The following is a 21,240-nucleotide window of genomic DNA, read 5'->3' as shown; positions in this document are numbered from 1 at the left end:
GTACCCTTTTATGTAATGATGTTTACTTTGAATTTATATTAGTTCACACAAACACTCCATCCATGCTTTTTTCCGGCCCTCCGGTCCAGTTTAAGAACCCATTGTGGCCCTCGAGTCAAAAAGTTTGCCCACCCCTGGCCTAGATGTTCCAAGACCAGAGGGGCCCTCCAGCTCTCCCCAAGCTCTCTAGACAAGTCTAGAGCATGGGCATCAGGGGCTCCGGAGACCTCTGTGGAAAGTGCTGGAAACAGGGCTGGGTTGGGCAAGGCCAGGAGGGGAACAGCGGGAGTGAAGGCCTGGCAAGGGTGGGGATTTGACAGAGAACATTTATGAAGCACCTTCTATGGCTGGCATATCCCCTAGTTTGTTTATTTCTGTGTTTGCGTTGCTGCTATCATTTGTTGAACACGTCTACATGCCCAATGCTTAGGATAGTTACTGGCTTCTAGTGAGGGCTAAAGAACTATTAATTGAATAAACAGGCTTAGAATTGTTCCTGTTTTTCAGATGAAAAAACTGAGGTTTAGGGAGGTCCAGTCCTTTGTCAAAAGTCCCACAGGAACTGGGATTCAGCTAGAGGTCTGTCTGGAACCGAAACTGGCACCCGTAATTACCAGCGGTGCCTCTTCGAAAGGGGTGGGGGAGTTCTCTATCACTGGGGCTGAGCCCAGGACCTGCAGCAAAGGAATCACAGAGTAGCCGTGGGATGACCTTCCTGCCGAGATAGAAGGAGCCTGGGGGTCCCCTTCCTGAGCGTCTACAGAGGGCCCTGCTCTGGGCTCAGAGACAAAGACAGTGGGAGAGGCAGGAGGGCGGAGGTGGGCATGTGCTGAGCCCATCCGTCCCTCCCTGTCCTGCAGAACCAGGAGTATGAGCACCCGCGGGACCTGGCGGCCTGTTGCGGCTCCTGCAGGAACGTGTCCTGCCTCTTCACTTTCCCCAACGGCACCACCTCCCTGTTCTTGGTATGCAGCCCCCTGACTGCCCACCTAGGAAGGGGTTCCAGCAGGAGACACCGAGGACCAGGACCCAGGGCTGGGTACAGACGGGGTCCTGGGCAGTGCTAGGTTTGGGGCTGCACCTGTCTTCGGAGCTATACCTGATCTGTTCACCCGGGCCATCCATCTGGCCACGGTCCCCATCACGCACCTCTGTGCCCTCCAGCCCGGGGCGTCCTGGATTGCCGAGTGCGCCCGCCACCACTGCAGCAGCACCCCCCTGGGCGCCGTGCTTGTCCGCTCACCCATCAGCTGCCCACCGCTCAATGAGACTGAGTGTGCCAAGGTCAGTGCCAGCCGCCCCCCCGCCCCGCCCCGCAGCATAGCCTGAGGCCAGGGGTGTCGGCGCTCTTATTAGTGGGGTGGGGAGAGGTCCTTTGTGCAGGGGTGTGGGAGGAGGGGTTCCCGGAGCCTGTGCCTGCCCCGCTGCCCCAGGTCCACATCTCTCCATGCCTGCCCACCTCGCACACCACAGGGCCACACACAGCACACACAAATATACACTGTTACAGACACACTGCCACAGACAGTCGACTGCGCGCACACACCACACACTCCGCGGGGACATTAACACCTCAATATGCCAGCGCACACATCGCTCACTGTCACATACCACAGCACTTTTGCACTATTGTGAACAGCTGGCACTATGGGTACATCCCAAGGTCAAGGATTTCCTGGAGGGTTTGGGGTTATTGTTAAATGATGAAAGCTCCTGAGATGAATATGGGCATTTAAAGATTTCTGACCTTACCTAGAAGATAAATACACACACACAGTCATACTCTCATACACACAATCACACCTGTACACACACATATATGCTCACAAAATCACACACATATAGAAACGCACACTCACACTTACTCACAAAGAACTGCCATGTCCACTGTCTCATCCATTTCACAGTAGAGGAGGAGGGCTCTAAGGGAGAATTGCTCCCGTTTTAGAAATGGGGAAATTAAGCCCAGAAGAAAGGGACAACTTATCCAGGGCTGAGACGGAGCCCAGGCCGCTCACCCAAGGGGGTCAGCTACTGCCCCCTCCCTCCCTGGCCCTCCATGCGGGGAGCTGCCCCTGGAAAGCATCACCGTAACCCGGGCTCCAGCCTCAGTGGGAGCTGCAGACAATCTCAGTGCCAGTGTCCCAACCAGTCAGCTCACACCTGTGGCTCTCCCACGGCCAGCCCAGGGCCCTCATCTTCCTCTGGCCGAGGCCTGATGGCCAGCAGGGCCTGGAGGTCCTGCCTGGGGCATCATGGGAGGAAAGGAGTCAAGTCCCTGAGACGCTCTGCCTCTTGCTGGGATCGTGGCTCCTGGTCTGGACAGGATCTCCCACCCACCTGCCCTCTTCTCCCTCCAGGTCGGGGGCTCGGTGGTCCCTTCCCTGGAAGGATGCTGCAGGGCATGTGAGTGATCATGGCGGAGACCCAGGGGTGAGGGGCTCTGGTGGGGGGAGAGCATGTCATGATGGGGCTAGAAAGCCAGGCCCTGGCCTGGCACCTCCAGTGGTGGCTCTTCAGGGGTGAGTAGATGAAGGAAGAATCCCCCCACCACGAGGCCCAGGCACTGGCACAGACAGGCAGCTGGGCAGAGGCCATGCTCACCTTCCTGTCCCAACACAAGGCCTCTGCTTCTTGTTGGAGACGGGGACGTTGGGATATTGAGTCCAGGAGGCCAGTACCTCACTGGCCTGCCCCTGCCAAGGCCTCCAGCCCAGATGCCCACCCCCTACCACATGAATTCTCCCTGTGGCTAAGAGCTGTGTCTTGGAGGGGCCTCGTGGGTGGGATTCAGGCCCACGGACTCCCTGTGGAGTCTGAGTGAGAGGTCTGTGCAACAGTCCTCACACCTGGCCCTGGGACCTGCAGCCCCAACCACATAGGCATGCCTGGCCAGTCAGCCTTAGCGCCTTTGCCCACATGCCTCCCCTCCCCATCGGGTCCCAGACGCTTCCTGGGAGGGCTATAGAATGTGAGACTTTTTATGCTCACCTCACATACTCCAGTGCCTCATTGGCTGATCTCCGACCCACAACTCATGTTCCCTGAATGTCCCGTGTGCTCCCATGTGACCTGCAACCCGTGTCCCTCTCCCCAGGTTCCCCGGGGACCCTGTTTCCCGTGGTCCCCGTTAGCCCCGCCTCTCCTCCACGGGTTAGTGTCCACTGCCGCCCAGGTACTCCTCTCGGGAGCCCACGGAACTGGAGGCGGGCAGCCGCGTTGCTATTTCCAACAATGTCCCTTCTGCTAGGTGGCCCCAGCTCTGGGGGTGGGGGTGGGGAGGGTGGCGCCCCTGCTCCCTGCCTCTGGCAGAGGCCTTTCGGCCAACAGTGCATGCTGGGTAGCAAGCTGTGCCCCCTGGGCTTGCATGGGAATGCTTCAGCGGTGCCCGCTCACCTGGCGCCCACCAATGCCCAATGCTGCCACCGCTTTGCTCCCACTGGTCACAGCCAGTCTCAGTCCGGACCCAGTGGCCATGGCCAGGACAGCACTCCATTCTCCTGCCTCGTGGGAGCACAGACAGTAGACAAAGTCAGCTTAGCTCTGGCTGGGAGTCCTCCTGCCGCTGTGGTGGGAAACCTGTGGTGAGGCCCCGAGGCCAGAAGAAAGGATTCCCCCCATTTCCAGAAGGCACCTGGGGTCACAGAGCAAGCCCGTGCTCCTGGCAAATATTTACTCAGCACCAATGTGCCAGGCCCTGTGCTAGGCACTGTAGACACAGCATACACCAGGCCTCATGGAGCTGCCATTTTAGCCGGGGGAGACAGAATAACTAGTAAAATACAGTGTATAATAGAGGGGATGCCTCTGGTTTTATGGGGACGGAAGCTTATGCAATGTGGAGGCCCCCATTCGGAAAAAGAACACAAACTTACAAAGCCAGATTGAGGTGTGAAAGGAAATATTTATTTAGAATGAGGACAGAACTCACAACAAACTGTGGACGAGGCCATGCAGAAGGCTCTACAGCTTATACCTCAGCAGCATAACCAGCAGGGCGTCTCTGACTGGGTGGTGACACTGTCCTGGGCAGAAACCGGCTGGGGAGGGGTCCGCAGGGAGGACTGATGCAGGGAGAGGTGCCATTCCAAGAAGGGTAGGCCAGTGGTGAGGAGATGCTTGAGCAGTCGGGGCATGAATGAGCCACGTGACTGTTGTCCATGGGAGGCATGGTCCAGGCAGAGGAAAGGCACTCCGATCGGTCTCCATATGGATGAGCCTGCTGTGTGCACACATGATACTCAGGACTGGGGTTGCCTTCATCCAAGAAATTGCAGAACCTTAACGCTAGGAGCCCTCTTGAATAGAAAAGCTGAAAATCTCACAGGGGTGAGGTCACCGATAGAGGTTAGAGACAGATGTTGGGACTGGGGGTGGGGGAGGCATCCTGCCTGTCCCCAAATCCTCTCTTCCCTAGCCCAGAGCCCCCGAGGCCATCCCAGGCACCTTCCTCTGTCTCCCCTGCCTTCCGTGCCACTGTCTCTCTCCAGGGCTCTGAGTGAAAAGCTTGCCCTCTGATGGGGAGGGGCTCCAATGCATGGGCACTAACGCTGGCAGAGGACCCTCCAGCATGACACTAACTGCCCCAGTCCGGCCCATCCTGCGCCACTGAGGTGGCACTTTTCAGCCACGGCCACCTCACCCACCCTGTCCCCCTAGGTAAAGAGGATGGGCGCTCCTGCAAGAAAGTGACCATCCGCATGACCATCCGCAAGAATGAATGCAGGAGCAACACCCCTGTGCGTGGCATCCACCAGGCGGTGGGGGAGGGGCAGCCAACGATGGGGAAGGGGGCGGTTTGGGGAGGTGGGAACTGCACTGGCCGCCTCACGGGCTTGCCCATCCCCAGGTGAACCTAGTTTCCTGTGATGGGAGGTGCCCATCCGCCAGCATCTACAACTACAACATCAACACCTATGCCCGTTTCTGCAAGTGCTGCCGAGAGGTGGGCCTGCAGCGGCGCTCCGTGCAGCTCTTCTGTGCCACCAATGCCACCTGGGTGCCCTACACAGTGCAGGAGCCCACCGACTGTGCCTGCCAGTGGTCCTGAGGCCTGCGGGAGGCCTGGGGCTGGGCCTTGGGTTGATCGGGCCACCTCCATCACCCCTGCTTTCAGTTTCCAGCTGGCCTGTGTGTCGGGAGGGGACGCTTCAGGTGTGGAGAGCTGGTTCATGCCGAGCCTGGAATGAGCAGAGGCACAGAGAGTGACCATAACAGGCCACACCTGCCCATCCTGGCTCCCTCTCTAGGCTGCCCCTCCTCCACACTTGGGAAAGTGCCACAGCAGAGGGCTTGGGGATCTCTGTCTCTGGCTTGAGGCTGGAATGGGCCCTGGGTCAGGGCGGCAGCCCCTGCACACCCGTGACTCTGGCCACAGTGCTCTTGGTGGAGGGGGTGAGAGCTTTCCTAGGACACTGGGATCACAGCTGGACCCAAAACCAAGTGCAGGGTCAGGATGTGGGAGCCCATTCTCTTTCTTGGCCACGGAGAACCACAGACACAGTAAAAGGAAAGGGGGCTTTAATTGCAACACACGGCCTGCATAGAGCTGCCAAGAAGGAATTCCCAAAAGCAAAAAGGGCGGGTTCCTGGGTCTACTCTCACCAATATCTGTGCGCTCAGACCCAGAGACTGAGGAGCAGCTCAGTGACATTCAAGTCCCCGGAGCGCCCTGGTATCCTGTTATTGACATTGAGATTTGGGAAAGGTTTAGGAGAGCAGGCCCATGCCTACTCCATACCACCCCCCGCCCCCATCCACCACAGCTGGCCTTCCTGGCAAGTGGGCTGGCTCTTGTGGGTGGTGATGGGAGGGAATGGCTTCCTCAGCCAGGGCCCAGCACAGCTCTCTCAGTGCTGGTGGACAGCCCACCCTCCAAGGGCCATAGTGTTCAACGGGTACCTTCAGCCTGAAAGCAAGAGCAGCTCGGCCTTGCAGTGGCCATTTCTCTAAGGATACAGCAGCGTTGGTGTCTGGAGGGACTTCAGGTGGGTTTTGTGGTTCAGCTGGTTCTCAGCTCACTGCTTCCTGGGCCTATTTAGCAGGAGAGCACCTGTCAGGGGGAAATGCAAGCCCTGTGTGTGCCGCCTGATTATCTGAGCATCTTCAGACCCTTGTCTCTGAACCAGAGTGTCTCCCCAAAACCAGGGCCAGGGCCCCTTCCACACCCACACACACATCCACCACCAGGTCACTTGTGCTCCTGGATCCAAACAGCATGAACATGAGGCGGTTCTGGCCAGCACCGTCCTGTATAGCTGGATGGGTGTGGTTGTCCTGTGCCCCCAGGGTTGGGTTAGGGTTCTGTGCCAGGATGGTCCCCAGCTGTTCCTGCAGACTCTCTGCTCCTGCACCTGAATTCTGTTTATATATCCAATAAACCATGGGAAGACATCGAGCCTCTGAGCATCTCTGAGGGTGTCAGGTGTGCTTTGACTCTGAAGGAGTTTCATTTGTGAAGATAAAACCCTATTTTATGGCCCCGGAGGTCACCCTGACCTCTGCCCCACCCATGCCCAGCACCGTGCCCCACTCAAGACAGGTCCTCAGTTGGTATCTGTTGGTTGGAATTGGACCGATTCCTAGGGGGAGGGGTGGGTAGAAAAAAGAGGACATTGGGAGCTGGGAAGCTGGCACCCAGGTGAGGGGCCTGGGGAATGCTCCCAGCTCTGTGGGGCCAGGGCACATGCTTCTCGCATAGGATGTGAATGGCAGGTCCCGAGGGTAAGTTTCATGTCTCAATATTTCTGTATCTATTTTCCCGTTGTCTCATAAAGCTCGGTAAGTTTTTGCAAGCACTGTTGACTATGCTGGGGTTAGGGAGAATCCAGAGAACAGCCTCAAGACGCAAGGGGTATCTATAGCATCTCCCCAACCCTTGTGTCCTCCCCACTCTGTGTGTGACTTAAAGCTTAAGAAAACCCCAGAGGCCACACAGACTGGTAAGAAATAGAAGCCCACAGTGGGAGGGTAGAGGGTAAAGGGGTCAAATATACAGTGACAGGAGGCTAGACTTTGTGTGGTGGGCACACAGTGACATACACAAATGATGTGTTATAGGGTTGTACACTTGAAACTTAGATAATGTTATTAACCAATGTCACCCAAATAAATTTATTTTTTTAAAAAAAGGAAGAAACAGAAGCCAAGGTCCCAGCCACTCGGAGAGCTGGTATTGAGCTGGGCGCACTGGGCGGCTGCCTAGCCTGCAGCCCCCTGTGACGTATTTGCAAACACGAGGGGTTTTGAGCCCCAGAACCATCCCATTTTCCTTGCTTGGGGCTCAAGTTCCAGCCCCGATTTTCTGGGCTTAATCCTCTTCCTGTGGAAATCAATAAGGACATTGTGATGGAATGATTCACGTTCAAGGTCAGGCCGGAGCAAATTGGAGGCGACATGCTGATTTTACTGCCCTCGCTGAGCAGAGAGCCAATCCCGCTTACAGACCCCTTAACCCTTTCCTCGCCACTCCCATCAACCGTGTCAGCACCTGCCCGGCTTTAGCCTCCTCCCCAAGGGCTAGGTCCCCAAGGCCTGGTCACCCACGTGTGGCCCTGCCTTTCACATTTCCCCAAGGACACACACACTTGTCATAGTGGTTCGGGGAAGGCAGATGGCAGTCACAGATGGAATCAAACAGGAACAACTTCAAGTAAAGATCAAAGTTGTGCAAATTCATTGGCCATATCTTGCCCCAGAAGCAGGAAGTTTTCCACTTCCAACCCTCTTTTCAGGGTTCTAGGCCCCCTCTTCCCTGCTTTCCTGGGTTGTCCCATTTGGGGAGATGGAGGAGAAGGGGAACCAAATTCCTCATTTTTTTTTAATGGATAGCAAGTCAGATCTTTTCTGTGGTTCAAATATGATAGTTTATTTTTCCTTTCTAATGGGGGCGGGGAGAGAGAGAGAGAAACAAATGTTCCTGATTAGCTGGAACCTTACATCCAAAACGATTCAGAGAACCTGGCTCCTCTGCCTTGGGAGTCTAGCGTCACCAGCAAGAGCCTTCCAATGGCGCCATGCTCATCTGCATCAGGCCAGCCCTGGGAGGAGTGCGGGGAACATGCTCTGGAGGTTTGGGGGTGCCTGACTGAAAGTGGCTTGCTTTTATCACACTGGCCAGAACTCTTGTGCGAGGCCACACCTAACTGCAAGGGAGGCTGGGAAATGTAGTCCAGCTCTGTGCCCAGGAAGAAGAGGAGATGCATCTGGGGGACAGTGTCTTCAGTGAGGAAGTGGAGAGAGTGCAGACAGCTCCACGGAGTTTAGATGAGAGGGCAGAAGAGGGATAAGGCATGAGATCCAGCAAAGGTTTGTTTGCTAATTTAAAGAAGGCAGTGACTTGACCATATGTCCTGGAAGGAGCCAGTGGAAAGAGAAGAAAGGTTTTGCTGGGAGAGAGATCAAGGGTCTCAGAGGGCCTGGGGCTGGGACAGTGATGGATAAAGGCACCTCTAGCTGGGCAGTCCCCAATGTCCATGTCCCCAGTGTCTAACACAGAGCACTGAAAAATGAGTAGGAACATGCCTTTAAACATGAAAGTGAGGAGTCCGGGCAGCAAAAAGTTAAAGGGTATATAGGGATGGACAGCGCCTCTGTGGTGGTGCCAACTAATCCCCTGCAGCAGGCAGGAGGCCTGCACAGCTGTCTCTCCCACCCGGCCCTTTGCCCAGAGGTCCTGGCAGTCCAGGGAATTGGAGGAGGGGGATAAGGGGGTAACAGGATGGGTTCAACCACTGCGACCTTGGAGAGAGCTGAGCCGTTCTCTAGGCTTGCCACTCAGCCCCCACTTGCCATGAAGACTCACCTCCCTGTGGGCCAGTGGCCCCCAGCCATCTGGACCCAAACCCCATCCCTGCTCCTCCCACACAGGTCCACTCCTGCCTCTGCACCTTTACCTGGGGCCTTTGCTTCATCTGGAATGCCCTTCTCCTCCATATTCCTAGATAGTTCTTGCCTAACCTTCACACCAGCCTTAAAACCCCATCCCACAGGACTCTTCTCTTCGGCCCCTAGCCCCCCCACACCCCTAGATTCTGCTCGTCTGGGGTATCAGTTGCTGGCCTATGCCTATGCTCTGCTCAGAGCAGGGGGATGTAGGTTCACTCATTCATTCATTCTTCACCTACGTTTCCTTCACAACAGATGAGGAAGCTGAGGCCCAGAGTTGTTAGGCAGCCGACAGCTGGAGAGTGGAGGAGTCAGGATTTGAGTCCGTGCTTGTGTAGTGCCACAGCCCACACTCAGACTTCCCTTTCCAAGCAGGAGGGAGCATGGAGGGGTTTGGGGGGAGCCCATAGCTCATTCTCTAGGACCCTTCCTCCAGGAAGCCAGAGCGGGCAGTGAAAAGGGGTTTCTAGTCTCTCTTCAGCCAGTTACCAGTTAGAGGACGTTGGCAAATTTCAAGCGTCAGTCCTCTGTTGTGAGAAGGAGTGACAGGTTCTACATCCCAGGGTTGGCATGGGGGTCAAGTGAGATCATGGATGGCAACGGGCTGGACAACTGCAGAGGCTGTGGCCATGTGTGAGGCTGCCCGGCTGAGCCAGGAGATCCCAGGCCAGTTGTGCCCAGGGCAGGAGAGGAGCAGGAACAAAGCGCCCTACCCAGCCCTCATCCACCCTTCACCCAAGAGCTCTGGGGCTCACCGCTAAGCCTTTGCCTCTGCGGCACCCCAGCCAACTGTGTATCCTGCCGTGTTCGACCTGAACTAAATCATCATTTATAGGTTGTTGGAGCTGAAGGAGGAGGAGGGTGCAGGGAAGGAGCCTGGATTACAGGGACAGGCTCTGTCTCTGAACAGCTGTGTGATTTCTTCTCCCCAAATCTCAGTTTCCTCGTCATTAAAATGGGAATGAGAATCTGGCCAAGTGATGGTGGGAATGTTTATAGATAAAGCTCCTGGCCTATACTAGGCATTTAATGAATGGAGCTATTGTTGCCACTATGGACAGAACCTTGGAAATCATCTTCTTGGAACTCCATGTTTTCAGGAGCAAGACACTGATTCTAGAAAGAGGGAGACTCACCCAAGGTCTTACTGCAAAATGAGCCATGGTGGAGGAGCACCAGACTCCAAACCCAGGGTTCCTTTCCCTGCCTCCTCCAGGGAGTCTTCCCTGAGCTCCAGCTCAGGCTGGGTCTTCCCGCTCTGACCTCACCGCCTCCACTATCTGAATCACCCACTGGGCCTTTGGAGACCTCTGCCTCCTTCTAAGACAGGAAACTCGCCAGAGAGAACCCACGCCTTTTGCTCTTGCCCTCGCTTCCCCAACAGTAACAATCTCCAGGCCAGGTCCTCTCCAAGGTGTTCGGACCTCTCTAGGGTCATTCCGGGGGCTTGGCTGAGCTAGGTGACATTACCTCCCAGGATGGAGGGGAGAGAGAAGCAAGAGAGGGAAGGGTTAAAGGCTCGGCAGCTGGGGAGGGCAGCCTGCAGACGGCCCAGCCCAGCACTGGGAGGCCTGGGCCATTCCATTCCTTTGCAGATCAGTTACACCCAGCTGTCTCCCTCCCCACCTCAGTGCCCCTCGGATTAGGCGGGAAAGGATCCCCGGCCTGCAGCCTGCACACGGCCCGTGGGGAACAGCGCCTGCAGCCCACGCCTCCACGACAGCTGCTGAGTGTCAGGCAAGAACATAGATCAGCAGGATCCTGGCAGAGGTGCCCCAGGCCAGGCCCTGCCCCCACTGTGTGCAGGAGGGGCCCCCTGAGGGGAAAGGGGGTCTGTAAGGGATTTGGGAGGTACAGGGAAGGGACTGGTCCCAAAAATATCTCTTCTGCCCATATGTCACTATGCCTCCAATTCCACCATTAGACATCTCAGAAGCTTCAGGTCTTCCAAAGACACCAGTTAAAAATGACACTCCATGATGTAGCTGGTGATCTTATGCACTGCTTGCTGGGAATGGCTTGGTAAAATGTATGAACATTTTATTTTACAAAGAATACATGAAGTCCCTCAAAAATGTCCATTCCTTTGTCCATTAGTTTCACTGAGGACTTTAATGCAAAGAAGTATTTAAGTTGCATAGTTTATAATGTGGGGGGAAATGTTATGGAATATAGTTTCATGATAAAAAATAAAACACTATTGCCACGAATATTCTTAAAATACTCACATGAAAAGCTACATGAAATATACAGGACAATTTTAAACTAGAAAATATCAGTACCTGTAATGAGAAGCATGGTATAGTTACATCAGTAGGCCAGATAGATGGAGTTTCTGGAAGCTATACAGCAATATATAGCTTTATATATAGCTTTATATATATATATATATATATATTGGACAGGCTGCCTGAGGTCTAATCCTGGCTGCTTCGCTCACTAGTTCTGTGGCCTTGGCAAGTTACTGAACATCTCTAAGCTTCAGTTTCCTCTGCTGTAAACTAGAATAATAGTTACAATAGTTGTGAGAATTACGTGGGAAATCTCCTTGTGATCCCACCAGCAAAGAAACCAGCATCTACCTAGTGAGTGAATAGTTATGGTCTGTCTCCCACTCCCCCAGGCCAACCACTAACACAGCTGCTGATGAACCCCACACAGGACCAATTCTGATTAACCTAGACTTTTGTTATAAACTAGAAGCCCAGTACACCAAATTCATGCACGGGTGCAGTCCCTAGGCCTGGCCGGTGATCAAAGTGTGAGTGTCTGGTGTGGAAGGGCAAGTCCTAGCTGACCCCTGGGCCCTGGGAAGCACCTGGGCCCCCAGGCCTCCACACCCCCGCAACCTGAGTCATCAACCCCCATCTGGCTCCCTCAGCACCTGGGAGCTGGGTGGTGTCCCTGCCCCCCAACCACTGCCACTGGTCACCATCTGCGGGGCGATTGGCTGGGCAATTGGGCCCTGCTCACACCCGCCTTGGCCTGCTCACCTACTCCACCATCCCACCACAATCCCGCTCTCATCCGGGCCCATCGGAGCCAGCAGTGCCTCCACTGCCGCCCCCTGCCAGCACTGCATTGCCAATGCCTGTCATGTTCTGCACCACCCCTGGTGGTCAGCGCACATCATAGCGAGAAGTCAAACTCCTGGTGGAGGAGACAATTTGCATATTAGGCTTTTATTATATAGGATAGTATCAGCCAATTAAAACTCACTAGCTATTTGAAAATAATAGACAAACCCAAAATGGTGTGTAAGTTGAGATGACTGTGGAAATTTTGCTCAATGAAATACCATCAATTTAAGAAACAGGAAGGACATGAACAGTATTCTAATCGACATTCCCAGGATGATTCATGAAGATAATTCAGTGTCCATAAAACGGGAGAATTATATGTAAAAGCACAATCAGAAAGCAAAAAAAAAAAAAGAGTTTTTAGAAATTGAAAACGCGCATGACCCCACAGCAGACTAACCTGCAATTACAGACCTACCTACAACTATAAACAACTAGAAAGTTGGACAAAATACATGCAATATGTGTTTTTAGACATTGGACAACAGGCAATGCAGTGCTGAGACCCCCAAGAGAAGGGAAACAAATAATATGAGTCTTACTAGAAAACCGCCGCTTTCTATCTGGAAGCATTTGCTGGAACAAGGCACAGAGAGGAAGTAGCCCAGCAGTGCATGGTGGTCTCACTGAGCTGCAGCGACAGAGATCAAATTCAGGAAGTCTGACAGACTGGAATTTGTGTGGCGGAGACCAGAGTAGAGGGAGCTGTGTAGAAAAAGAGCTCCAGAAATCTGTGTAGATTAAGTCTGTTGCTGAATACTAAGGAGCACAGTGTAGGGTACAAATCCATAAGGCTGAGCAAAGACTGGGTCATTGGTAAGCTGAGCAAGTCTTAGAGCTGCACAGGGCGGAGGGGCATTCAAGTTCTTACCAGCCAGAGTGGAGAGACCTCACTGAACATCCAGGGCACTTCATTGATCCTCTAGAAAGGATCACACCTTAGAAAGAGGACTAAATTAGACCTAGAGTAAATCTTACCCTTAACTGGCCCTAATTAAGTTTTGAAACAAACCTCAAATTGACCATGCTGATATGTAAGTAACTTACCTATAAGGTATAACAAAGTCTAAATATTCTTTAGGAGAAAAAGTCCACTCAACCACATAATAATAATGTACAAAGGTCAATAAAAAAATTACTAGATATGCAAAGAAGCTGGAAAATGTAACTCATAGCAAGGAGGAAACTCAGTCAATAGAAAAAGACATGGAAATTACAAAGGTGATATTAGCAGATAAGAACTCTTATACATAACTATTACAAATACGCTCAAGAATGTAGAGGGAAAAATACAATCATGAGGAAAGAAATGGAAGGTGTAAAAAACAGAAAATGGAACTTCTAGAGATGAAAACCACAAACTTTAAATGAAAATGGGTTTAACAACAGATTAGAGATTTCAGAAGAAAAGACCAATGAATCTGAAGACATAAGAGAAATGATCCAAAATGAATTACAAACTGAAAGGCTGAAAAAAAAATAAACAGAGCCTCAATGGCCTATAAAATAATATAAAGAGATCTCAAATCCATATAACATAAGAACCAGAAGGAGAGAAGAAGGGAAAGAAAAATTATCTTAAGAAATAATGGCTGAATGTAGAATATATAGAGAACTCCTACAATTCAGTAACAAAGAAACAAACTACACAAATTTTAAAAGGGCAAAGGGCTTGAACAGACATTTCTCCAAAGAAGATATACAAATGGCAATAAGCACAAGAAAAGCTGTTCACACTGACCTAATTGACACTTAAAGAAAACTACACTGGCCAGCCCGAACACTCATTCTTTTCAAGTGCACATAAAACACTCAAGAGAGAACATATTCTGGACTACTAAACAAACCTCGAGAAAATTGTTTAAAAATTTGAAATTATATAAAGTATGTTCTCTTACCGAACAGAACTAAACTAGAATTTAATAATAATAAAATAAAGATGTCTGGAAAATCCACAAATAGTTGTAATTTAAACATGTATGTATAATTAACCCATCAGTCAAAGAGGAAGCTGTAAGAGAAATTAGAAGACATTTTGAATTGAATGAAATGGAAATACAACAAATTAAAACGAGTGGGGCGTAGCCAAAGTACTGTGCAGGTGGATATTTACAGCATTAAATGCCTATGTTTAAAAAGAAGAAAAGCTATACACCAGTTTTATGTCTTCATCTTAAAAAACAGGAAAAAAGAATAAACTAAATCCAAAGCAAAGAGAAGGAGGGTAATAATAAAGATAAGAGGAGGAATCAATGAAATTAGAAAGGAAAAAAGTTATAGAGAAAAATCAATAAATTCAAAGCAGGTTCTTTGACATGATCAATAAAACTGATAAACTTCTAGACAGCCAGACTAAGATAAAGGAGAGATTATCTAAATTATCAATATCAGGAATAAGGGAGTTGACATTACTACAGATCTTACAAACACTAAAGCAGAATAAGATATTGTGAAAACATAATGCCAGGCCTGGCCGGTATGCACAATGGTTTGAGCATCGACACATGGACTAAGAGTTCATCGTGAGATTCTGGGTCAGGGCACATGCTGGGGTTGCCGGCTGGATTCCCAGTAGGGGGCATGAAGAAGGTAGCCAATAGATGTTTCTCTCTCATCGATATTTCTATCTTTCTATCCTTCTCCCTGCCTCTCTCTCTAAAATCAATAAAAACATATTTAATAAAAGACATAATGCCAATAAATTTAATAACACAAAAGAAATGGAAAAATTTCTTAAACACACAAACTATTAACTGTCACTCAAGAAGAAATAGATAATCTGAACAACAATGTATCTGTTAAAGAAATTTAATTAGCAAATTAAGACTTTCCAACAAAGAAAACCCCAGGACCAGATAGTTTCACTGGCAAATTCTATTAAATATTAAGGAAAAATAACACCAATTTTATGCAAACTCTTTTAGGAAATTAAGGAGGAGGGACTAGTTCCCAGCTCACTTTATTTGGCCAGCATTATGTGGCCTAATAGTGAAACCAGAAAAGAATCATTAAAAATAACAAATGACAGACACAATATTCCTCATGAATATAGATACAAATATCCTTAAGAGAATATTAGAATATAAAAATCCAGCAATATAGAAAAAGACCAGCATATCATGACCAAGTGGAGCTTATCCCAAGTATGCAATTTTAGTTCAACATTTGAAAATAAGTGGAACAGAGAAAATCACTGTCAACAGAAGACAAAAAAACAAACATAATATCTCAATAAATGCAGAAAAATCATCAGATAAAATTCAACATTTATTCATTATAAAAACTGTCAGCAAACTGAGAATAGAAGGAAATTTCCTTAATCTGGGACTGAATAAAGGGTAAAACATTCTACAAGCATCACTATACACTTTTAGAATGAAATGATGAAAGACTAAATGCTTTCCCCTTAAATTTGAGAACAAAGGTAAGATATCTATCTGTTCTCACGACTTCTATCAACATTGTACTGGAAGGTCTCCCCAGTGAAGTAAGGCAAGAAAAAGAAGAAAAGGAATACAGATTGGAGAGGAAAAAAATAAAACTGCCCTATTTGCAGATGACATGGTTGTTTCTGTGGAAAATAACAAAGAATCAACAAAGAAACGATAGAACTAATAAGTGAGTTTAGCAAGGTTGCAGGATACAAGGGCAACATATCACCAATAAAATATTTGAAATTACAATTTAAAATAAGTAATAGTGTCAGCTAAGGCTATCATAACAAAAATACAATAGACTTGGTGGCTTAAATAATAGAAATTTATTTTCTCATGGTTCTAGAGGTCAGGGAGTCCAAGATCAAGGTGGAGGGTGATGTGACTCTTAATTCTCCTGTGTTGTCACTAATATTTTGTCATGAGCAACCAGTGAAGGTTGATGGAGAAGAGCCTGCAAGAAGGGCCCTTATTTTTGCAGCAATTTGTTTTAAAAACTTGCTTCATTAAGTAAGTCAGACAGAGAAGGACAAATACATATATAATCACAAGCTCATAAACACAGAAAACGGATTGGTGGTTGGCAGGGGTGTGGGGTGGGAGAAATGGGTAAAGGGGGTCAAAAGGTACAAACTTTCAGTTTATAAAATAAATAAGGTCTACAGATTGGAGAGTGAAAAAACAAAACTGGCTCTACTTGCAGATAACATAGTTATCTCTGTGGAACATCCCAGAGAATCAACAAAGAAGCGATAATATTTCGCAGTTAGGTTGGGACTGTGTAAGTGGGTTCCTGTCACTGGGGATGTAATGTACAACATGGTAACTAGAGTTAATAATACTGGACTGCATATTTGAAAGTGGTTAAGAGCGTAGATCTTAAATCTTATCACCACAAGAAAAAAAATTGTAACTAAAATGTGGTGAAGGATGTTAACTAGAATTATTATGGTGATTCTTTTGCAATATGTAAAAATATTGAGTCATGTGTTGTACACCTGAAACTAATATAATGTTATGTGTCAATTATACCTCAATCCTATATAATAAAAGCCTAATATGCTAAGTGTCCAGTCGTCCATTCAACCAAACAAAGCATAATATGCTAATGATATGCTAAGGCTGCTCAACCACTCACTATGACATGCACTGACCACCAGGGGGCAGATGCTCCAACTGGTAGGTTAGCTTGCTGCCGGGGTCAGGCTGATTGGGACTAAGTGAGATGGGCCAGACATGCCCTGGAGCCTTCCTGCATCCCTCCCTGGCCCGATCATGCACTGGTGGGGTCCCTGGGACTGGCCTGCACCCTCTCACAATCCGGGACCCCTCGGGGGATGTCAGAGAGCCGGTTTTGGCTCAATCCCACTTAATGCAGGAGCTGCCCCTTGGTGGTCAGTGTGCTCCCACAGGGGAAGAGACACTAAGCCAGAAGCCGGGCTCATAGCAGGTCTAAGCCATCAGTCAGGCATCCCTTGAGGGCTCCCAGATTGCAAGAGGGCACAGGCTGGACTGAGGGACCACCCCTCCCTCCCTCCGCAGTGCACTGGTAATGGGGCTTCCTTGCAATGAGCTCAAAGATTTCCTCAATCACAGAAGATCATGATCGATCTTAGATAGTGACTTAGATATTGATTTTGTTTTTTCTTAAAGAAACTTCAGCTCAGTCCTCTAGCTCAGTGGTCATAAAATACAAACTAGAAAGTGTGAACAATAAAGCTTTATCAGGATGTTCACAGAACTTAGTTTGAGCCTGGTATTCAGATAAGAACTTCTCTGTTAATCTTGGTATAAAGAGGGAGCCAGGGCCAAGATTGGGACCAGGAAAGGCCTGACTAGAGATCTTTGCCTAGTAAAGACATGTTTAACCAAACTAATCAAGGTTTCTCTCTTAGATACCTTGAATATAAAATAGAGAAGACTGTTCATTTGGTGGTAGGAGCAGAAAGTGGAAGGAAAAAAAGTCTGGTATGCAGTAGAGGCCATAGTCAACAGTGCCATGAGTCCGCAGGCTATGAGTAAGTACACCCATGAGTCAGCAGAAGCCAAGAGTCACCAAGCATGCTCGTAAACAGAAGGTATGAATAATTGAGACATGATAAAGACATACAGAAAAGAGATTTCTGTATGTGGTAGTGGCTGGCATAGAAAAAGCAACAAATTTGTGGTGCTGTAAAGAGGTTACTAGATAGTGAATATTTTAGGCTTTGCGGGCTAAGAGGCAATATGAAAGCTATTTTACATGGGTGCTTATATAACCACTAAAATATAACCATTTAATAATATGTTTGGCCCATGAGCTACGGTTTGGTAACTACCATTGTTAGTCCAGGGATGGATCTGTGACCCAAAATTGCCCAATTAGACTCAAGAGAAAGACTTAATTCCACGGTTGGGGAGAGATTTTTTTTTCTCTTTCCCATTAAACTGAATAAAGAGGGGAAAATCCCCCTTTCTTGTGGCAGCTATCGTATAACTAGGAGGTACCCATCGTACGGCATGGAGCAAGGCAAGCTGAGAAACAGAAAGAACCTGAATCCTCTGTGGTGTGGCTGAGCTGCTGAGTCAACCCGTCCTGAGGCCCACTTCACCTCTGAACCTCTCATTATGTGAGTTCATAAATGCTCTCATTGTTCGATTCAGTTTGAGGTAGGTTTTCTGGTACATGTAGCCAAATGCATCCTGCACCCATATCATCAGTCTCCATTAGTGAATGAATCTCTACTTCATGAAAACAGAAATAAGCAGCCTCACATAGGCAAGAACCTAATAAGAATGGGCGCCCATTAACCTTGACTTTTACACTTAGCCACATAGCCTCTCCTCACTCTCCAATGACCTTACACACTGGTCCTTGACTTTGGCTCAAATGCAGAGGGAGGAAGATAGAAGACCAAGTTCCCCAAGTTCCTGACTCATGATCCTGACAGGCCAAGCGGGTTGTCCTTCATCTCTAGAGGCAGCCAGTGGAGGAATGCAGAGGGAGGAAGATAGAAGACCAAGTTCCTCAAGTTCCTGGCTCATGACCCTGGAAGCTCCTGTTTTCAGGGACTTATGTCATCTCTAGAAGTAGAAGTGCCAGGAAATGGTTTCCATGGATGTGGGACAAGGAGAGGAAGGACTAGGGTGGTGGATGGTATGAGATGGGAAGGAAAGACTGTCGATTCTGAGGGGCCAGAACTGGTCACCGGAGAGATTTCTGTTGTCTTGCCCTTCCTTGGAAACTCTGTTGGCCATTTCCTCCTTCAGCCCCTCCCCACAGCTACATCAACTCCCCCCACACCCGTCATCCTGAGCCTTGCTCCAATTACCATTCTTTCTCCAGTCCCAGTTGGGCTGGAAATCAAGGAGGGGAGAAGGCATAATTTTAGGCCTGTTTTGGGAAAGGGTGTAAAGAAGGGGTTGGTGGAAGAGAGAAAGGAAGTGGAGGCTTTTGAAATGAAAGCCGGGCCAAGCTCATCAGAGATTAATGTAGGAGAAGCCCAGCTTGTCTGATAGGGCCCAGATGGTGGGCAGACTTGCAGAGGCTGCTGACAGATCCTGATGGTCCCCAGCCTGCCTCCCACTTCTCATCCTCATCTTGGAGAAAACGATGCAGGCCTGCACCTCCTGGGGAAGCTTGGGGCTGCCCCCAGGGCTGTCACCAGACCAGGTGGGGCCCTCTTTACTCTTGTTGCCTGTATACGTGGGTGTGCACATGCCCACAGACACACTCACACACAGAAAAGGGAAGAGAACAGACATTTGACCCGGACCTTTCTTCCATGGGAAGCCTGGCCCAGAGGAGAAAGGCCCCAAAGCACATTCTGATCTTGTTCACAAGCTGGGAGTCGGTAGAAAGCGTGCTGTGACCACCATCACAGCTTCAGACCCTCCCTCAGCCTCTCTGCATACTCAGTCACAGCCCCATCTTTTTCCTTCTCTTTCTAGCCAAGCTCCTCACAAAGGTGGTCCCCGTTTGCTGTCCTCTACTTCATCACGCTTCGTCTCCTTGCTGTGGAAACCATCTGTTCTGATCACTTTGTTGCTAAATTTAATGGACACGTCTTGGCCCTTAACTGCCTGGACCTCCCAGCATTATAAGACATACTGGTATCTCCCTCCTTCTCCAGCCTCTCTCTCCTTCCTCGAACACCTCACCCTCCTTGTTTCCCCGGACTGCTCCTTCTCTGTCCCCTTCATTGGCTTTTCTTCCTTTGTCTTTACATTGCCTTTCCTTCCTTAAAGGTAGGGCTCCTCTTCACACTATCCTCAGTTCCCTTCTCTCAATACACTCTCCCTGACATGCCTTCTATTCTGAAGTCTTTACATACCAACTCCAGGCTGATGAGGCCCAAAGCAATATCACCAGCCTCAGTCTCTCAGTGAGCCGCTGATTTATCCACCCATCCACCTCCTAACAGCCCCTTCCAGACGCCTAAACTCAACACAGTCCAGACATTGTCTTTTCCCAACTGCTCATGGGGTTGCCATCATCCATGCAGTTGCCAGAATGAGAAACCTGAGACTCATCACATCCCATATCCTCTCAGCACACAGGACCTGTTGATTCCACCTCCTAAATAGCACCTGGACTCTGCCTCTCTCCCTCTTCAGGGACATCAGGCCTCCATGCCTCCTTCTCTCTCTCTCCTGATCATCCCACCTCCATTTTCCTTCTCCAACCCATCTTTCAAAAATATCACCTAACGGTCATTCCATTGTTATTCTATTCTCCACCTATCTTACCCCCACTCATGGGATGCAGCCAAAACTGCTTACCTGGCATTCAAGACCCTTCATAATTGACCCATAAAGGCCTTCTGTTTTGATTGATACCCTACCTCTCCTGCATATTATGCCACTCCCTACAATCTAGCTACAGAGATGTACTGTCCCCTCTACTCCTTTGCTTACACTGCCTGAAATTACTTCCCTGCTTCTCATCTGGAAAACCCAGATGCCACCTCCTCCAGGAAGTCTTCCCTTATCCCATTTTCTTTCTTCTCTGGGCTTTCATGGCACCTTTCAAATGCCCCTAATGCAGCATTTGCATTGGTGTTTACTTCGCCCTTTAGATTTCTGCTTCTTTGGCTCAACTGTGGGCTCCTTGAGGGCACAAATAGTGTCTGAGTCATCTTTCATACAGGCATTCCTCAGCCCAGGGCATAATGAGTGATTGAAATATTTGATGTTTGACTAAATGATTCTATATCAAGTGCTGTGGCTGCCTTCAAGTCAACATTGCATTTCTCTGCTGAATCTAGGATCCTGAGGGCCAGTCTGGAGCATAAAGCAGAGCAACTATTTCCAAACTGAGTATTCCCACTGGTATAACCAATGTTGTGGTGAACATCTTTGTGCATTAAGCTACTTCCTTATTCTGGATTCTTCCCTTGGGGCAGATAAGAAAGAGGAGCAACCAGACTACCTGGCTCTTATCTGGGGAAGGATAGGCTCCCAAAGTGGGGCAAGCCTCCTCTCAGCTCCTCTGGAAACCTACCCTTGAACTCACCATAAACCTGAGCTTATTGGTGTCACCTCTCACTAAGAAGTTATGGAATATGAGTGCCAAGGAGACTTGGGGACATGATGTGATAATTCCACCTCACCATGGGTGAGAATCTAAGGCTCAGGGAAGGGGAGCGGCTTGTCTGAGATTGTCAAAGTATATGAACTACACTGCCAAGCCTAAGAACCAAGGTTTCCTGACTGCCACACCTTGCTCTTCCTTCTGCCTCCTAAGCCTGCTTTACACTTAATAAATTCCACAGGGAAGGGGGGTGGTGGTCCTAGAGGTGGTCTCAGGAAAGAACAGAGCTCTGGATAAAGCAGAACCTTGAGGACAGGAAGCAATGGGC

At 49.4% G+C, this 21,240-nt stretch overlaps 1 protein-coding gene across 1 annotated transcript in view; it reads left to right on the top strand.

Moving 5' to 3' along the window:
- The window catches only part of OTOG (otogelin), a 99,970-nt gene extending 93,573 nt beyond the window's left edge, over positions 1-6,397 (top strand). The window contains 5 exon segments of the mRNA XM_015566993.1: positions 861-965; positions 1,165-1,284; positions 2,361-2,406; positions 4,660-4,739; positions 4,850-6,397. Of these exon segments, the coding sequence (XP_015422479.1) occupies positions 861-965; positions 1,165-1,284; positions 2,361-2,406; positions 4,660-4,739; positions 4,850-5,050 (552 nt within the window). The 3' untranslated portion in view covers positions 5,051-6,397.
- The last annotated feature ends 14,843 nt before the right edge of the window (positions 6,398-21,240 follow it).

This window comes from Myotis davidii, unplaced genomic scaffold (genome assembly GCF_000327345.1).
Source record: "Myotis davidii unplaced genomic scaffold, ASM32734v1 scaffold1363, whole genome shotgun sequence".
Classification (NCBI taxonomy): domain Eukaryota; kingdom Metazoa; phylum Chordata; class Mammalia; order Chiroptera; family Vespertilionidae; genus Myotis; species Myotis davidii.
Note: the sequence above shows the minus strand (reverse complement) of the source record. Positions and strands in the feature narration are given on the sequence as shown.